The following is a 16863-nucleotide window of genomic DNA, read 5'->3' as shown; positions in this document are numbered from 1 at the left end:
ACAAATCAAACTCATACTGCGAGGTATCACTGTATTTTGTTTTGCTTTTTTACATTCTGTCCATTTGGGAAATATTTTCTCATCTGTTTTATTTTTGAACAATTGAGATTAAACAGTGGTCTTAGGGATTTAATTACTCAGAAATTATTAGATTGTATGTGCCATCCCCATTCCCAGTAACAATCTCTCTCTCTCTCTGTCTCACGCACATACACACAAACACTATATACATTGATGTCTATTTACAAATTCACTCCTAACTCTGCTAAATACATTTGTGTCGTTTCATTCTCCCTTGCTTTCCCTTATCAACTAAGATGTATGCATAACTATTTTATTTGTGTTTTGCCAGTTACCGTCGTATTGCTGGTGATAGCTGCAAAGGTGGAATGGAGGCAATATATGCCCCACAAATGAATTCTTGTCCAGTCAAAGGTAATACAGCTTTTCTCTGTATGAAATAAACTTCAAATGCTAAAAAGCATTTGGGTTACTGTTTTTAATCATCCCACATGACTTCAGCTAGCCTTGTTTAAATAGATTGGTGACACCATAGTAACAAATCAAAGTAAATCTTAATTTTTTTCTTAATGACGCAGCTATGACTGTATATGTTTGAAAAGCCTGCTTCCCAACCTCATGGTTCTGGGTTCAGTCCCAACAAATGGTACTTTGGGCAAGCTGACCAAAGCTTTGTGGGAGGATTTGGTTGATAGAAACTGAAAGAAGCCTGTGATGAATGACACTACTTTTATGACAGTGACAGTCATTTACAACTATCATTCAATGTCAAGACAAAGAGACATAAACATTCAACCCCCATGCATCTGCATGTATGGGTGTGTGTGTGCTTGCGTGTATGTGTGTGTGTATATATATATATATATATATATATATCATCCTAGACATTAAATGATGATGATGATATATGGGTAGTGGAGTATGTTTGTGTCTCGACCTTGCATGATAGTTTTACATGATTGTCACTCTCATGCAAGCAGTGTTATTCATTTTCAATATTCTACAAAAACATGTTTGGCCATGGAAATATTACCTTGCTTGGAATCGGGTGAGAATTGGCAATAGGAAGAGCATCTGCCTGTAGAAAATCTGCCTTCATAAATTCTGTCCAACCCTTGCATACACGGAAAAATGGATGTTAAAATGATGATGATTACCATTTTTAGTTGTTGACTGTCTATGGAGTGCTGGACTATCATTGAAAGAGTAAACAGTGTTTGTCTTGAGATGTACTTCTATCAGTTTGGTGAATACTTAACTCCTAAATATATACCAATTGGAGGTACATTCACTGCTATAAGCAGGTGTCAACTAAATCCTTGTGAGTGGATTTGATTGAAGGAAACTGAAAGAAGCATGTTATATATATATATATATATATATATATATATATATATATATATGTGTGTGTGTGTGTGTGTTACTGTCTCCCTGCCATGACATCACATGGTAGTTGTAAATAAGTGTCACTGTCATCCAAATAGTGTCCTTTGTTTCTGATCTTTCCTTGGTCATAGGGAAATATTGCATTACTTGGAAGCAGGTGTGGTAATATTTCTCCATGATCAGTGAAGGCATCTGGCCATAGAAAATCCACCCCAACAAATTCCATTTGACCCATATGAGCATGGTAAAGTGGACATTAAAATGATGGTAATGGTTGTTGTGTTTCTTATACATAATTTATAGAGACATAGATCTAGCTGAAATATTAAGGCTAGCAGTTTTGAAATATTTATAGAGTTATGCAGTAAGATGTAAGTAATGTTGTATAATATAGTGTTTTAGACTGTTATACTTCAAGTAAACATTAATTACAGCTTCAGGCTGTAATTCTTTCTAATATTACCAGTCCATGCTGTAAAGTGGTTGGCATTAGGAAGGACATTCTTGTTGTATAGGATATACATGCACACACACACACAATTATATATACAAGCATTAAATATTTTTATTTCAGAAATTCCTGAATTCCTTTTGTATGCTCAACGCAAAATGATTCATCGATATGAATTTGGTTCCCAGAAAAATGACATCCTTGTACAAAGAGGCATCCTTGATGCTGTAGTTTTTGATTTTGACAAAGAAGACAACTGCATCTACTGGGGAGACTTGGCTTTGAACACTATAACGGTTGGTTAAATTGCCTTAATAACATTGTGTTTCTTCCTCTCAGTATAGCTATGCTTTTTAGTTATCCTCTCTCTTTATTAACTAACTTTCATGTGCTTTTGTTTTGCTCTTATGCTTTCTATTATCCTTTACAGTCCATTCATTTCCTCACATTCATGGTCTGTTCCAACTGCTTTTACTCTTACTAAGATATTATTTAGTAGTCTCGGTTCTTCTATTTTTTTTCTTCTTCTTCTCTCATCTCTTTTCTTCACTTGTCTTTATTTTCATATTCACAAAACCCACTAACTTTCAAACATACTCTACTTTCAGAGACTCTGTTTAGATGGAAATCATAGCCTTGAGGTTCTTATTGAAAAAGATGTTTCTGGCATTGAAGGAATGGCTTTTGACTGGAGTTCAGGCAATATCTATTGGATTGATTCTGGGGCTCGCAAGCTTGAAGTGGTGCATAAAACTGGCCGTTTCAGGAGAACACTTCTTAGAGGAGGTGATACCCTGGATAAACCTCGATCAATTACTCTTAAACCACACTACGGGTACATATATTTATTAATTTAACAAAGACGTGTGAATAACTTAGCTGAAATCAATAATTAGTAGATTTCAGATATCTCAAAGATCAATGTGGACACAGATCAGATACCTGTATGAAAGAGACCTAATGAAAACAATTTGTTTGAATAGTGTCTTCCATTTAGTAAAAGTATATATTTGGGGAAATTGCATATTATTTCATTTGGCTACTGTATTATGTGACATAAGAATAAATGAATCAAGGCTCTCCCTTTAGATTGGCTCGTGTAGCTTCAGGACAAAAAAAAAAATGAAAAAAGCAATTTAATCATGTTGGTAGTTTGATTTTTTGGTTACATTATTAATGAGAGTGAGTGATGAGATTGACAGAGTTCTGAACTAATAGAACATGTAAATTGCATGTAAGGTTTGAACCCTGAAAATAAATCTTTGTTGATCTAACAAATGAATTATTATATTTGATTTTTCTAACAGCTACCTCTATTGGACAGACTGGTCATCAACTAACCCACGTATAGTCAAAGCCAGTATGGACTGCCGTAACATCACCTATATAGTTCAGGGCAAAGATAATTTGGTATGGCCCAATGGCATTACTATTGATCACCAGATGGGACGATTGTACTGGACAGATGCCTTTCTGGATCAAATTGTCTCTTCAGATTTAGATGGCAATGACCGAAAGATCATAGTAAAAGGCAATGAAATCCCACACCCTTATGCTATTGTGGTATATAAGGTATGTAACCATAGTGTTGTCATTTCTATTCCTTTTGTTTTTTAACTGCCTGTTCAATCAAGCACACAAATAGAGTAACTCACAACATCATGGTTGAATTCATAAATCTATATTAATTCACTAGTAGAGATACCTGGCGTTGCTCGGGGTTAAAATGGTATAGTTTTTTTTATTGTTTTACTTGTTTCAGTCATGTGACCATGGCCATGCTGCAGCAGCGCCTTTAGTCAAACAAATCGATCCCAGGATTTATTCTTTGTAAGCCTAGTACTTATTCTATCGGTGTCTTTTGCTGAACCACTAAGTTATGGAAATGTAAACACTGCAACATTGGTTGTCAAGCGATGGTGGGGGTACAAACACAGACACACATACAAATATACACATATATATGACAGTCTTCTTTCAGTTTCCATGTATGAAAACCACTCACAAGGGTTTGGTCAGCCTGCAGCTATAGTGTATATATATATATATATATATATATATATATATATATACACATACAATTATATACATCTATATGTACATATATATATATATATATATATATATATATATACACACACATACATATATGTCTCCGTATTCTTTCTGTTGAAGAGCGTAGCTCGAAACGTCAAAGACTTTCCGTATTCCCGAGCGTCATACTAATATATCCTTTTGTTATTTACACCACCTGTCCTCGTCTGTTGTTATTATTTGTATATTCTCCCATATATATACATCTATATGTATATATATATATATATATATATATATATATATATATATATATATATATATATATATATACACACACACATTGTTGTTGGCACTCCATCGATTACGATGTTGAGGGTTCCAGTTGATCCAATCAACGGAACAGCCTGCTCGTGAAATTAACGTGCAAGTGGCTGAGCACTCCACAGACACGTATACCCTTAACGTAGTTCTCGGAGATATTCAGCGTAACACCAAGAAAATAACATTCAAATTCTTTGTTCATTATCATTTAATTAATTGTTTTTAGGAAAATATTTACTGGACTGATCTCAGCAGACAAGCATTATTGACTGCTAACAAAAATACTGGTTATGGTGTGACTGCAATGCTAACCAATGTGACTGGTATAACTGATTTGAAGGTTGTCCATCAATTGGCCCAAAGCAGTAAGTATTGTTTTCTATTTTTCTCTAACATTTCTATTTCAAGTAGTGTTTTTGTTTTTTTTTAATTGGTCTTCAGTGATTTTAATTTATTGTAATGTAAAAGTATCAATTTTGTTGATGCTATATATAAGATATATTTAACAATAGAAGCCCTCTTTACGTTTCTTGACTAAGATGGTTATATATATAGACATAGTCACATTATTTGCTGCCCATTTTACTTCCAGCTCAACACTGTACACAACAAAATTTGTCCCAAACCCCATCTCTCTCCAGTCCAATTTCAAATAAAGTACTGTTGAGCTCTTTACTCTTTCACTATCTACAAGATAATTTATCTTAGTCTGTTAAAACACACAATGATATGTTCCATTGCTAAAAGAGTCAACCTCTCTGATCCTGACAACTACTGTCTACCACTTTCACATCTGACATCTCATAAGAGCTAATGAAAGAGCTGCTAGGGTGGGGGTGGGGGTGTCTTCAACCTGCTAAAAATAACGGTCAAATTAGCCTCAAATCACATCCTACTGTCTTAAAGAAGGGAAGGATACATTATGTAATGTAGACATAGATACCTGAATAAGAAAGACTGGACAGTCATAGATGGAATGCTTTTGATCACAAGTCTTCTTGATCAAGGATGACCTGGAGCTAAGCAACTTTTGCCACTGACTTACTCTCTCATGAAATGACCATTTGAGTCTGGCCTTTGAGAACTTTCAAGAAAGTAATGTTTCTGTCATTCATATTAGTAAAATCTTCAACCAGTTTGGGATGAGCCAACAAGAGAACTATGAAGATACTTAACTTGCTAGAAATAGCAGCCAATTCATCATCAGACCTCATACTGTATTATCAAAGCTCATCTGGAGCAAAAGAAGAGCAAAAACCTGTCTGACATGAATATCACTTTAAGTTACCTGCAAATGGACTCCACCTGTCTTCAACCCTTTGGTATTTAAACTGGCCATATCCAACCAAAATATTGAACTTGTTTTATGTTCAAAATGGCCAGATCTAACCCTACCATATCATTCTAAAAATTAAAAGTTACCTCATAGAAATTTCATGGCTACAAAATAATGCATGTTTAATACAAAACAAATAAGCATTACGTTTAATTGAATAATGTGAATGCTAAGGATTAATTTCTTGGACTAAAGTTTCCTGTGAGATTTGTGCATTTTTGTGGCTTCTCCTACCCACATTCTGTCAACTTCAGTGACTGCCTCTCCCACTTCCCCAAAGGTTTGCTTACTGTATGTCTTTTCTTTACATTAATGACCCATTTACTATCACCTCTAATTTCACTCACGACTATGTGGTGGTGAAAATTAATTTGGGAGGTTTTGTAGAAGCAACATTGAATGAAGAACTTGAAACACATTTTGCATTATGAAACAGAGGAAATTAAAACTTAACCCTGCAAAATATGTTTTTTTAACTAATATCATGTATATTTTTTATTATTACTTTTACAGCTTTAAGTGCTTGTTCTTTCAAGAATGGGATGTGTTCACAGCTCTGTGTACCTCGACCTCATCATTTGCATATTGGACACAACAACCGAACTTGTCTCTGTCAAAACTACATTGGACATATTCTAAAGCCTTCTGGAGATGAAGACTGTTACTGTCCTCATGGGGAAACTTACCAAAATGGAATTTGCAAACCAAACAACAGTAAATATAATATTCCCCCTTATCCAATCTCTTCTCTTCAGCTTTGTTTTTCATTCATTATTCATTGTTATTCTTATAGCTTTCACCATGTTTACAAAATACTAATGTTAAATCACCTTGGATTAACCATTTTAGTTTTACTTCTGTAAAATCCTTCTTCCTTGTTTTCTATGTTTTCCCACTTAGCTCAACAAAATGGGATAATAAGAACACCCTCTCAATGAAGGAAAAGGAATGAAATTAAACAAATTGTAGATTAAATTACATGGTAACTTTTCAAAACTGTTAGAGCTCATTCTGATAGACTGTGAAATTGATAAGAGTTGTGAATAGAGTAACTGTGGTTAATACTGAAAAACTTGTACTTGAGTGTTGACAACAAAATTGTCAAAATTTTTTGATATAAGTCTACTGGCAGCTTCAAAACAATAGTAAGATTTTTTTGATATTTGTGGTTTCCATCAAGGACTATCCTTATATTAGCTTATTTTTTAACCACCATATATTTTTCTGTGTAATCACTGAATGAATTCATACATAGTTTTGTTAATACTTATCTTCCTATTTGTCAGATACTTGTGAACCTCATCAGTTTCAGTGTCACAACAGCCAATGTGTCTCAGCTGCTGTGAAATGTGACCATGATCCTGATTGTGTTGATGGCAGTGATGAACTTAACTGTGGTTAGTATTACCAACATACTAGCATTATTTAATTGATCATGTAGTGTTTATATATATACAATGTTTATTCACACCATTTGCAAACAGAATATTTCCTTAAGAGCAATATTCTAATACTAATATCATTTACTTTTTGTCTTGGCCATATTTTCATCACCAACAGCATCACTATCATCAGATTCACCTTTTTTTTTATCTTGGAATAGAAATTCTTGATACTTTACTATTTTCCTAGCTTCATGTCATTACTAATTAAGTAAATGAAATTGCTGGATATAACTATTTTTCACTTTGTCAACCACACTACTACACATCATGCATTTAAACTATTGTTCCTTTGCCATTCAGGCTAATATTTCACTGCATCCATTCTTATACAAACTGCCCAGTGTTGAGTTTCTTCACATACCAATGTTGCAGACTGAGCATAGCAATTTTCCTGAGACTATTGAACTAAGAAAACTCTTTCAAATAACTACTCCATCAATCTTGTCTTTCAACTTTCAAACTTGCCAACACACTCCAACCACTGACCCACAAATATGCTGTCTCTTCACTCTGCCTTGCCTACCACTACTGCTGTGGCCTCTGCACCTTGGACCTGTCTTGTTCCATAACATTTTCAGTCAGGCACTCCCATCTTGCTTATGACTCCTTTTCTCTTTACTTGTATTGTGTATTCATCTCCCATTGGCCCAACACTAACTACTTTGTTCTGTCCTTCCTTCCCAAAACATCTGGAATTCCCTACCTGCATATCTTCTTTGCAGTTAATAATTCTTCCAAGAGCAACATTAATGGCATCAATCCCACCAATCTCAGATGCAACCTCTTCATCTAGACTAAACCAATTAAAAGCAAAAAAAAAAGGTTACCATACTTAGGATTAATATTTTATTGGCTTCAGGACTCATGAAAAAATAAGCAATTTAATACTGGAATCTTGGAAGATATCCATGTAACTTCCTCTGTTAGTTCACCACCAACCTTGCCAAGTTTTCTGAACCAGAACTCACACACCATTCAATCATTCCTAGCTTTCTTTTGTCCTGCAAACTATAGAATCTTCAGGAAAGCAATATATTATTTCTCTGATATTACACATTATCTTCTTCTTTAGCATGAGACCAGTTTTATAAGTGATGTGGATGTAATCAAACGATTCAACCTCTAGTACTATACCATTACTTATTTTACATCCTGAAACTTTAAATTAAGAATTCCAAACCTAAAAGTTGTAATGCATTTAGTCTAGCACATTCCTCTCAGACATCTACATTGCCAATTCTTGTAAACATGTTAGTATGATTTAATTGCTGGGTGTTCACTTAATAGCTAAGTTTTTGTTTCTTTCACATATCATAATATGGTGTTATTAAAATACTCTAAATACATTAAAGTTTTTGTTTGAAGTTAAGGTTGTGATGTATCTAAGATATAGTTTCAATTTGACTAATAGTTGACAATTTTGTTTTCAACTGTATTACATTTATCTCAAAATAAGTTAAAATCTGTCCTGGATTTGCAAAAGAAAATATTTTAGTGAATGTTGTCAAAATATTAAGATGGTAATTATCATACATTAAATGAAATAACATAACGTCTTGGTGCACCTTATTACTATTACACATTAATTTTTTTTTTTTTGTCATACAATGAAAATATTTACTACTTCTATCTCACAGTTTCTGTGATTAAGATTAAATAAGGTTTCCAACTATAAAAGTTCTTATTCTAATAATTTGTGTATTCAGTTTGCAAGAAGAACACTACTGCTTATTGAGAATACTCAAAAAAAGAATTTAAAAAAAAGAAACTGTAAAGAAACTGAATAAGTCAGCTTTGTTGTAGCTCTAATCATAGTTATTACTGTTACAAAAGATAGATCCAGTTAGTCTTTTAAATGACACTAGCACAAAAAAAAGAGAGATTTCAACTGGAGATGATATTAGGTGATGATAGTTTTTATTATTGATCTCTTCTAAGCAATCAAAGAAGAGGGGAATAGGTTATAATCATTTACTTTGTAATCATATATGGAACAGAAAGCTTGAAGATAATATCTAATTAAAATGGATATGTTCCATAATGTAAGTAAAATTATATTTCTTTGTTTCTTAGACTTTTCTTTTAATTTCATAGTGAACATTCATTTCCCTTATACAAACAAACCTTTCCTTTTTCTTTTCTGTTTTGTACTTTGTTTTTTTTTTTTTTCCCCCTCCTGTTTCTGATCAGCATATTTAGATTGCATGAACTGCAAAGCTCCTCAGAAATAATTAATCGCACTTGACTGCAACTGAATGGTTTGTTATCACCCAGTGTAGCTATCACATTCTCATTTCACTGAGATTTTACATCATACCAGCTCCTATCAGCTGCTCTATGTTAGTTTTGTTTCCCTGCAGAATATCATCCATGTTCTGAAGGTAACTTCCGTTGTCCTAACATGCAATGCATTCCACACCACTGGCTCTGTAACCATGAAAATGACTGCAGTGATGGCTCTGATGAGAAAAATTGCAGTGAGTATTTCTGTCTCATCTTCCTTAAATATTCCTGCGATTTTATTTTTTATTTTATTTTTTTGATATTTAAATATTTTTGTTACTATTTTATTTGTTTGTTGTTATTTTTTCTGAATTGATTAGCATAAAAAAATAGAAACACATACAGTATACATTATTAACAACTTTTATTTTTGCATTAACATTCTATTGTGGCATGGGAATAATAACAAGGACAAAAATGTTGGATAAATTTGTATTAGAAGAATTTTGGAAATTAACTTGAAATAATAATAATAATAATAATAATAATCCTTTCTACTGTAGAGGCAGAAGGCCTGAACTTTTGGGGGTTGAAGCTAGTCAAATACATCAACCCCAGTGCTCAACTAGCACTATTTTATTGACTGCTAAGGGATGAAAAGTAAAGTTGAATGATTTAGTCACATAGCCAGCAGTTTTGAAGGAAAGAAAGCAGTTGATTATATCAAACCCAGTATTTGTTTGGTAGTTTATTTTCTCAACTGGAATTCAAACTCAGGATTTATATGACTAAAACTAAATACTGCAAAAACATGGGTCTAACACTAACGATTCTGCCAGTCCCTGCCCGTTATAATAATAATAATAATAATAATAATAATAATAATAATAATAATAATAAGGGTTTTAAGTTTTGCCACAAGGGCAGCCATTTTGGGGGAGATGATGAGTTGATTACATCAACCCAGTATTTCACTGGTACTTAATTTATCGACCCCGAAAGGATGAAAGGCAAAGTCAACCTCGGTGGAATTTGAACTATAATAATGATAATAATTATAATAATAATTTTTTAAATAATGATAGCAGTAATAATGAAAGTTATGCATAGTTATGTAGGAATAGAAATGCTTCTTATTTGAAGCAAAATCATCTACTGCTAGCGGGAGTGTTCTTCCATTTGGAACATATAAAAGTTAATATTTTCTCAATCCTTCAATATTTAGTTGTTAACCAAAGATTATAAGCTAGATAGGTGTTTGAAATCACACTGTCTGATAAATTACTTGACAGCCAAATAATAACAATTAGTTAAAGATATGGTTAGTATTGACATGATTCTTAATACATTTTTTTTCTATTATAATCATAACTAGTAGAAATTAGATGTCTAAATATTTGAGATAAATTGCTAAGATTATAATTTTTTTTAGGTTATTAACCCACTTATTATTAAGTATCTGGTTCCTATATATATATATATATATATATATACATACATACATATATCATCATCATCATCGTTTAACATCTGTTTTCAATGCTAGCATGGGTTGGGCAGTTCGACTGGGATCTGGGAAGCCAGGAGGCTGCACCAGGCTCCAGTCTGATCTGGCAGTGTTTCTACAGCTGGATGCCCTTCCTAACGCCAACCACTCCATGAGTGTAGTGGGTGCTTTTTACATGCCACTGGCACGGAAGCCAGTCAAGGCAGCACTGGCATGTTCGGATGGTGCTTTTTACATGCCACCGGCATGGGGATCACAACTACAATTTCCGTTTGATTTTCATTTTGATGTCGATGTACTTGACTCAATAGGTCTCCTCAAACACAGCATGTCACCCTATGATCCAAGGTACTTTTGAATGAGCTGGGGCTGTAATACCAGACTTGATTAAAACTAAGAATCTATGGTAGTTATGTTGTGGATAAGAATGTTATTACCTTTAGTGTAGAATTAAAGGTTTCTAGTTTGAATCTAATTTGATACTATTTATGTAAATATAGAGTATGAAGATCAGAGATCAATCTGATTGAAGCAGAGTGTAGATGTCAATATTTAAATTGTCTTATATATCTAATGATGGAATTAATAGTCCAAAAAATTATAACTGTTCTTTTGGTATTTCACTCTTTAGCTGCAAAATTAAATTTCATGGTTATTCCAGTAATGGTGTTAAATATCTACCAAGAAATAGAATTGGTATTTTTTGCAAGTCATGCTCCCCAGTGCCATTTGACTGGCACCTGTGCTGGTGGCACATAAAAAGTACTGTTCGAGTGTTGGGCCTCATGAAGGCAGTGACAGGTGACCAAGATCTTTGGCAATATACCGTGCTTGTGTAGACCTGTCAAACCAAGTGAGACTGTAGTTGTGGTCATTGCCAGTGTCAGGTCAATGGCACCCATGCCAGTGGCATGTAAGAAAAACACCTGCTACACTCTTGGAGTGGTTGGCATTAGGAAGGGCATCCAACAGTAGAAACCTTGCCAAATCAGATCAGAACCTGGTACAGCTCCCCGGCTTACCAGTCAAACTGTCCAACCCATGCCAGCATGGAAAATGGATGTTAAAAGATGATGATGATGATGTTGCCTCAATGAACTTGATACATCTCAACAAAATATAGTTTTAAATACAATGTCATTCCTCAGCAGAAGATAGATTGGTATATAAAACTGCTTTCCACTGTTAAGGGTAATGAAATTTTGAGTGGATATATCTGATTTCCACACTAAAAGGATGAAGTTAACCTCATTAAAAATATTGATTGGATTCATTTTTGATTTTTCAAATGAAGCTCTAAAACATTTGATTTTGCAGGTCAGATTAAAGCATAAACTAGATCTTGAGCATCAGATAGGGACAATTATTCATAAATTCCCTATTGATAATTAAACCAAAATAAATGGCTAAAGGGGTCAATATAATCATAACAACTTTATTAACAATAAAGAAACAACTATGAGATGTAAGCAATGTTGTTTGCAGTGATGTATTGGAAAAGCTCATTCATATGGTATACATACAATCCTATTAAATAAGAATCTATAGTGTGAGAGCAGAGATAGAAATTGCTTAAATGAATGCAGGCAGTTTTTTTGAGAAGACCAGTGCTTGGTAGAAAGCTTGCACTATTTCATTTTCAAGCCCTTTCAACACCATTCGTGTATCAGTTGAATCTATTCAAATGAACTCATACCTAAATTTGAAAAAGCAACTTTCACTTCCAATGTATAGACAAAGTGAAGGAAAAATAGGTCATATCTATTAATATTAAGAGTTATACACTTCTTTTTCAGTGGTTGAGAAAACAAAAGATTCTCTAAGGTGCACTAATTTGACTCAACTCTCATTTGGATTCCAACACTGAATGTATGCTAACAATATATATTTTATGGAATATTGTAAAAGTTAAAAAGTAATTTAATACTTTACTAGAAAATTGAACTTGGAGGTGAGGTTAGACTAAACATTGTCATGAGCCAGATCCAGTTCACTGCTCATTTGTTTGACACACCTGCTTTCAAACATTTCAAGTGATTTCTTTCAAATTTTTGATTTAAAACATTAGTTATATTTGTTATCCCCTATTTTCTGCTTTTCTCACCTATAGATATCAAGCTTTATTTCATCATGTAATAAAGCTAGTAAAGAAAATCTTTCTTTTCAATTAAGGTAATAAATGAATTTAGTAAGATGAATTATTGTGATCTATCTGAAATGAAACTCTACACTTAGTGAAGACATAATTGAATCAATTTGCCTAGATACTGATAATGTATATTATTGTCAGTTAAGAGCTGTTTTCACTTTTCTTTTCTGATATCTTAGCTAATTCATGATTACATGTACCAATTTATGTAATGTTAACTTCCTTCTGGTCTGTTAATTTTCTAGATATTTTTTTCTTCTTTTTATTGAAATATTGACGTTAAAAATAACTTATCTCTAATAATGTTGGTCTATTTTCCCTTCCATTTTCCAGCCTATCCACCTTGTTCTTCTGCTGAATTCACTTGCAATAATGGCCGCTGCATTCCTTTGAATTGGACGTGTGACTTTGACGATGACTGCCATGATTATTCTGATGAAGCTAATTGTGAAGATGGTAAGTTGTTTTGGAATAACTTTTTTCCTGACTTTATCTGATTGCTAAATTACTTATGAAGTAAGATTTCTATGGGTTTTTTAAAAATCCAAACAGAATAATCTAGTACTGTAGACCAGATATTATTGGCTACAAATTTTAGCACAAGGACTGCAAGTTTGGGGAAGTGGGTAAGTTGATTACATCAACCCTGTTTCTCAACTGGTGCTTATTTTTATCGACACTGAAAGAACAAAAATTAAAGTCGACCTTGACAGAATTTGAACTCAGAACATAAAGGTAGATGAAATGCCTCTAAGCATTTTGCTCAGCATGCTGACAATTCCACTAGCTCACCACCTTATAGACCAGGTATTATTGTACATGACTTGGAAAAAAGAGAATGCTTCATAATAGACACTGCAATTCTTTCAGAAAAAAACATTGCAAACAAAGAACTTCTAATACAAAATCTACAATACTAAAAGAACTGGTAATACATACATTACAAGTGTTCTATAAAGAGAACATAAAATTGCTGCATAATTCAACGTGAATGTGAAATGACATTAAACATCATATAAGGTAAATGAACGTTTCTGCAGGAATGCCAAGTCATATTCACTTAGTGAGGATGAATTTTGATGTCATTAGCGTTAGATGCAGTAAGAGCTGGTAGCAGCAATGAATTTCTTTGTCCTAATGCAGAGAAAGAAAGCAATAGCTTCCTGGAGGCAAATGCAAGCTAAACTTCTTAAATGGAGAAAAACTGACCTATTTAAGGAAATTGCTGGGCACCATTGCAATAGGTAAAAACTCCAAGCAGTGTAAAATATGGCTTGGACCATGATTACCAGCATGAACATCAAACTTCAAAAAGTAGTTAACCATTTAATGGTTTTAGTAAATTTATACAGAAAAAGTAAGCATTATACCATAAAAGTCAACTTCATTATATTTTTTCTGTAAAATCTTATTCTGACATTAAATGAGTCAACTTCCTATACATCATTTTTCAAGAAAAAAAATTTCTAAAAAATTCTGAAAACAATATAAAGTTTATTTTTGTTTTTGCGGAAAAAGTGTGTAAATTACATGGATTTTTATGGTAGTCTAAAAGTCTCTACTCTTAAATCATCCTAATACAAACTTGATAGAAAAGTAATGCACACTACTTTACATATTTATAACCCATCTAATTGCTTTTAACGTGATATAAATATGTCAATATTTGATGCATGCAGGTCTCTATTTCTGCCTGTCTTTTCTAATGACATTTTTTAAATGCATAAGACTATAAATTTCATCAAAGCCATATTCTTTTTACCAAATTATTAGCAGTTGCTTTATGTTTGTTTTATTTCTCTACAGAATTTAACCAGTGTTCTGAAGGTAATTTCCATTGCCCTAACATGCAGTGTATTCCAAGACATTGGATCTGTGATCATGAAAATGACTGTAGTGATGGTTCTGATGAGAAAAATTGCAGTGAGTATTTCTGTCTCATCTTCCTCAAATATTCATAACAGATTCCTTTTCTTCAAAATGTTTTTCATGTTTTTTTTGTTTACTTTTTATCTTTTACTTGAGTCAATCATTGGACTGTGAATCTGCTGGGGCACCACCCTGAAGGGTCTGCTCAAACAAATCAACTCCAGGACTGAGTTTTAAGTCTGGTACTTATTCTATAAGTCTCTTTTGCCTAACTACTGTGGTATGAGGAGATAAACAAACCAACATCAGTCGTCAAGTGATAGTGGTGTGGGGGGGGGGGTATCTCTCACACACATGCACACGTAAGGTGTCATGTGGTGGAGCTGATCCCAAAACCACATGGCTGCAAAGCAAGCTTCTAAACCACACAGCCATTACGAATGTTTATTTTTTTTTAATGATTTGTGAAAAATAAATTGTATCTCACTACCACACAGGTATATGAGTATGTATGCATACACACAGTATTATAATTATACAGTTTGCTTTAAAAGTGAATATTGTGTTGCTATTTTCTCATTATGATATCAGACCAAGAATATAATAATACTTTTCACTATCTAAAGTTTCATGCACTATTTTCATTTCCTTCTTCTAGCTTACCCATCATGTTCTCCTAATGAATTCACATGTAAGAATGGTCGTTGTATTCTTTTGAATTGGACATGCGATTTTGATGACGATTGCCGTGATTATTCTGATGAAGTTAACTGTACAGACGGTAAGCCAATTTGACAATCACCCTATCCAACTGCTAAATCAACTATGACATCATTTATATAAAACATTGATATTTTCAGTTTGAGCTCATATTTTTCCCTCATTTCTTTATTTGCATATATTGCCTGATTAAAATATTAGCGTTTGATATGGATGGTGCACTATATGTTAAAACAATGGAATTTATCTTCAATCTGTTGATAGCAGAGGTTTCTTTGCTTAATTATTTTAAATTAACCCTCATGAAGATGATGGATTTAGTTATTGGTTGACCCACTATTTTTTGTATATAAAATTCTTTGTCTCTCTCTCTGTCTGTCTGTTCTCTATGCATTCTCAAATGGCTCAACCAAATCAAATCAAATTTTACAAGGTAATAGTATCAGACCCTGTGAGTGTCAACATGTAATTGTTCTTTTCATTTGGATTAAAGCAATATAACATTGGCATGATTTGGTATTATGTGTGAAAAGTGAAAGAATAACATCTATATTGTAATGTGAGATAATAGTTTCACTTTTAATTCTAATGTGAAAACACTAAGATCATCTTATTTCTATTATATTTGAAATAAATGAATAATTTACATCCTAATGTGAGCAACATTACACGTCAGCAAACTTTCCATTTTTACAGCCACCACAGTGGAATGATGTATCAGAGAGTCTGAAGAGAGAGGGGAGATGAGATTTTCTCAAGATCAGCAAATGCATACTGCAGCACATCAGATGGTGTTTCAATGCAAAAGGAAGATGAGTCTTTCCCAAGATCAGCAAAGGCATGCTGCAGCATGTCAAATGGAGTCTCAAGACAGAAGCGAGATGAGACTTTTTCAATATCAGGAAAGGCATGCTGCAGTACATCAGATGCAATCTCAATACAGAAGGGAGATGAGACTTTCCCAAGATCAGCAAATGCATGCTGCAGCACATCAAATGGAGTCACAAGACAGAAGCAAGATGAGACTTTCTTAAGAGTCTCCAGAGATGAAACTTTCTCAAGAGAGAAGGGAGATGAGACTTTCCCAAGATCAGCAAATGCATGCTGCAGCACTTAATGCTGGATCATTAAAACAACTTTTTAATGATTAGACAGCGGTCCAGTAGAATAGCTTCAGAAACAGACTACATACAAATTCATTCTTCACAACTCCTGGAGCTGCTTTCAGATATGATCCATTCCGTTCTTATAAAAATGATAATTTTGCCCAAATTGGTGTGCTAAACTCAAATTGTCGTTTCTGCAAAGCTTTAAAATTTACAAATGAAACTAATAGCATGTGCTGCTCAGGTGGTAAGGTAAGATTGCCAGCACTACTAGCTCCTCCTCAACCTCTTA

General features: G+C 33.5%; 1 protein-coding gene across 2 annotated transcripts in view; it reads left to right on the top strand.

Annotated features, from left to right (window-relative positions):
• LOC106867861 (sortilin-related receptor) overlaps positions 1 to 16863 on the top strand; it is a 131455-nt gene that overhangs the window by 80120 nt on the left and 34472 nt on the right. For both annotated transcript variants that reach the window (XM_014912905.3, XM_014912904.3), the window contains 11 exons: positions 353 to 435; positions 1982 to 2154; positions 2467 to 2693; positions 3166 to 3430; positions 4443 to 4581; positions 6066 to 6266; positions 6839 to 6949; positions 9358 to 9474; positions 13210 to 13332; positions 14683 to 14799; positions 15404 to 15526. In XM_014912905.3, coding sequence (XP_014768391.2) covers positions 353 to 435; positions 1982 to 2154; positions 2467 to 2693; positions 3166 to 3430; positions 4443 to 4581; positions 6066 to 6266; positions 6839 to 6949; positions 9358 to 9474; positions 13210 to 13332; positions 14683 to 14799; positions 15404 to 15526 — 1679 coding nt within the window. The remainder of the gene's footprint in view (positions 1 to 352; positions 436 to 1981; positions 2155 to 2466; positions 2694 to 3165; positions 3431 to 4442; positions 4582 to 6065; positions 6267 to 6838; positions 6950 to 9357; positions 9475 to 13209; positions 13333 to 14682; positions 14800 to 15403; positions 15527 to 16863) is intronic.

Source organism: Octopus bimaculoides, chromosome 5, assembly GCF_046866305.1.
Source record: "Octopus bimaculoides isolate indiv1 chromosome 5, ASM4686630v1, whole genome shotgun sequence".
NCBI classification, from domain to species: domain Eukaryota; kingdom Metazoa; phylum Mollusca; class Cephalopoda; order Octopoda; family Octopodidae; genus Octopus; species Octopus bimaculoides.
This window is presented reverse-complemented; position numbering and strand designations above follow the sequence as displayed.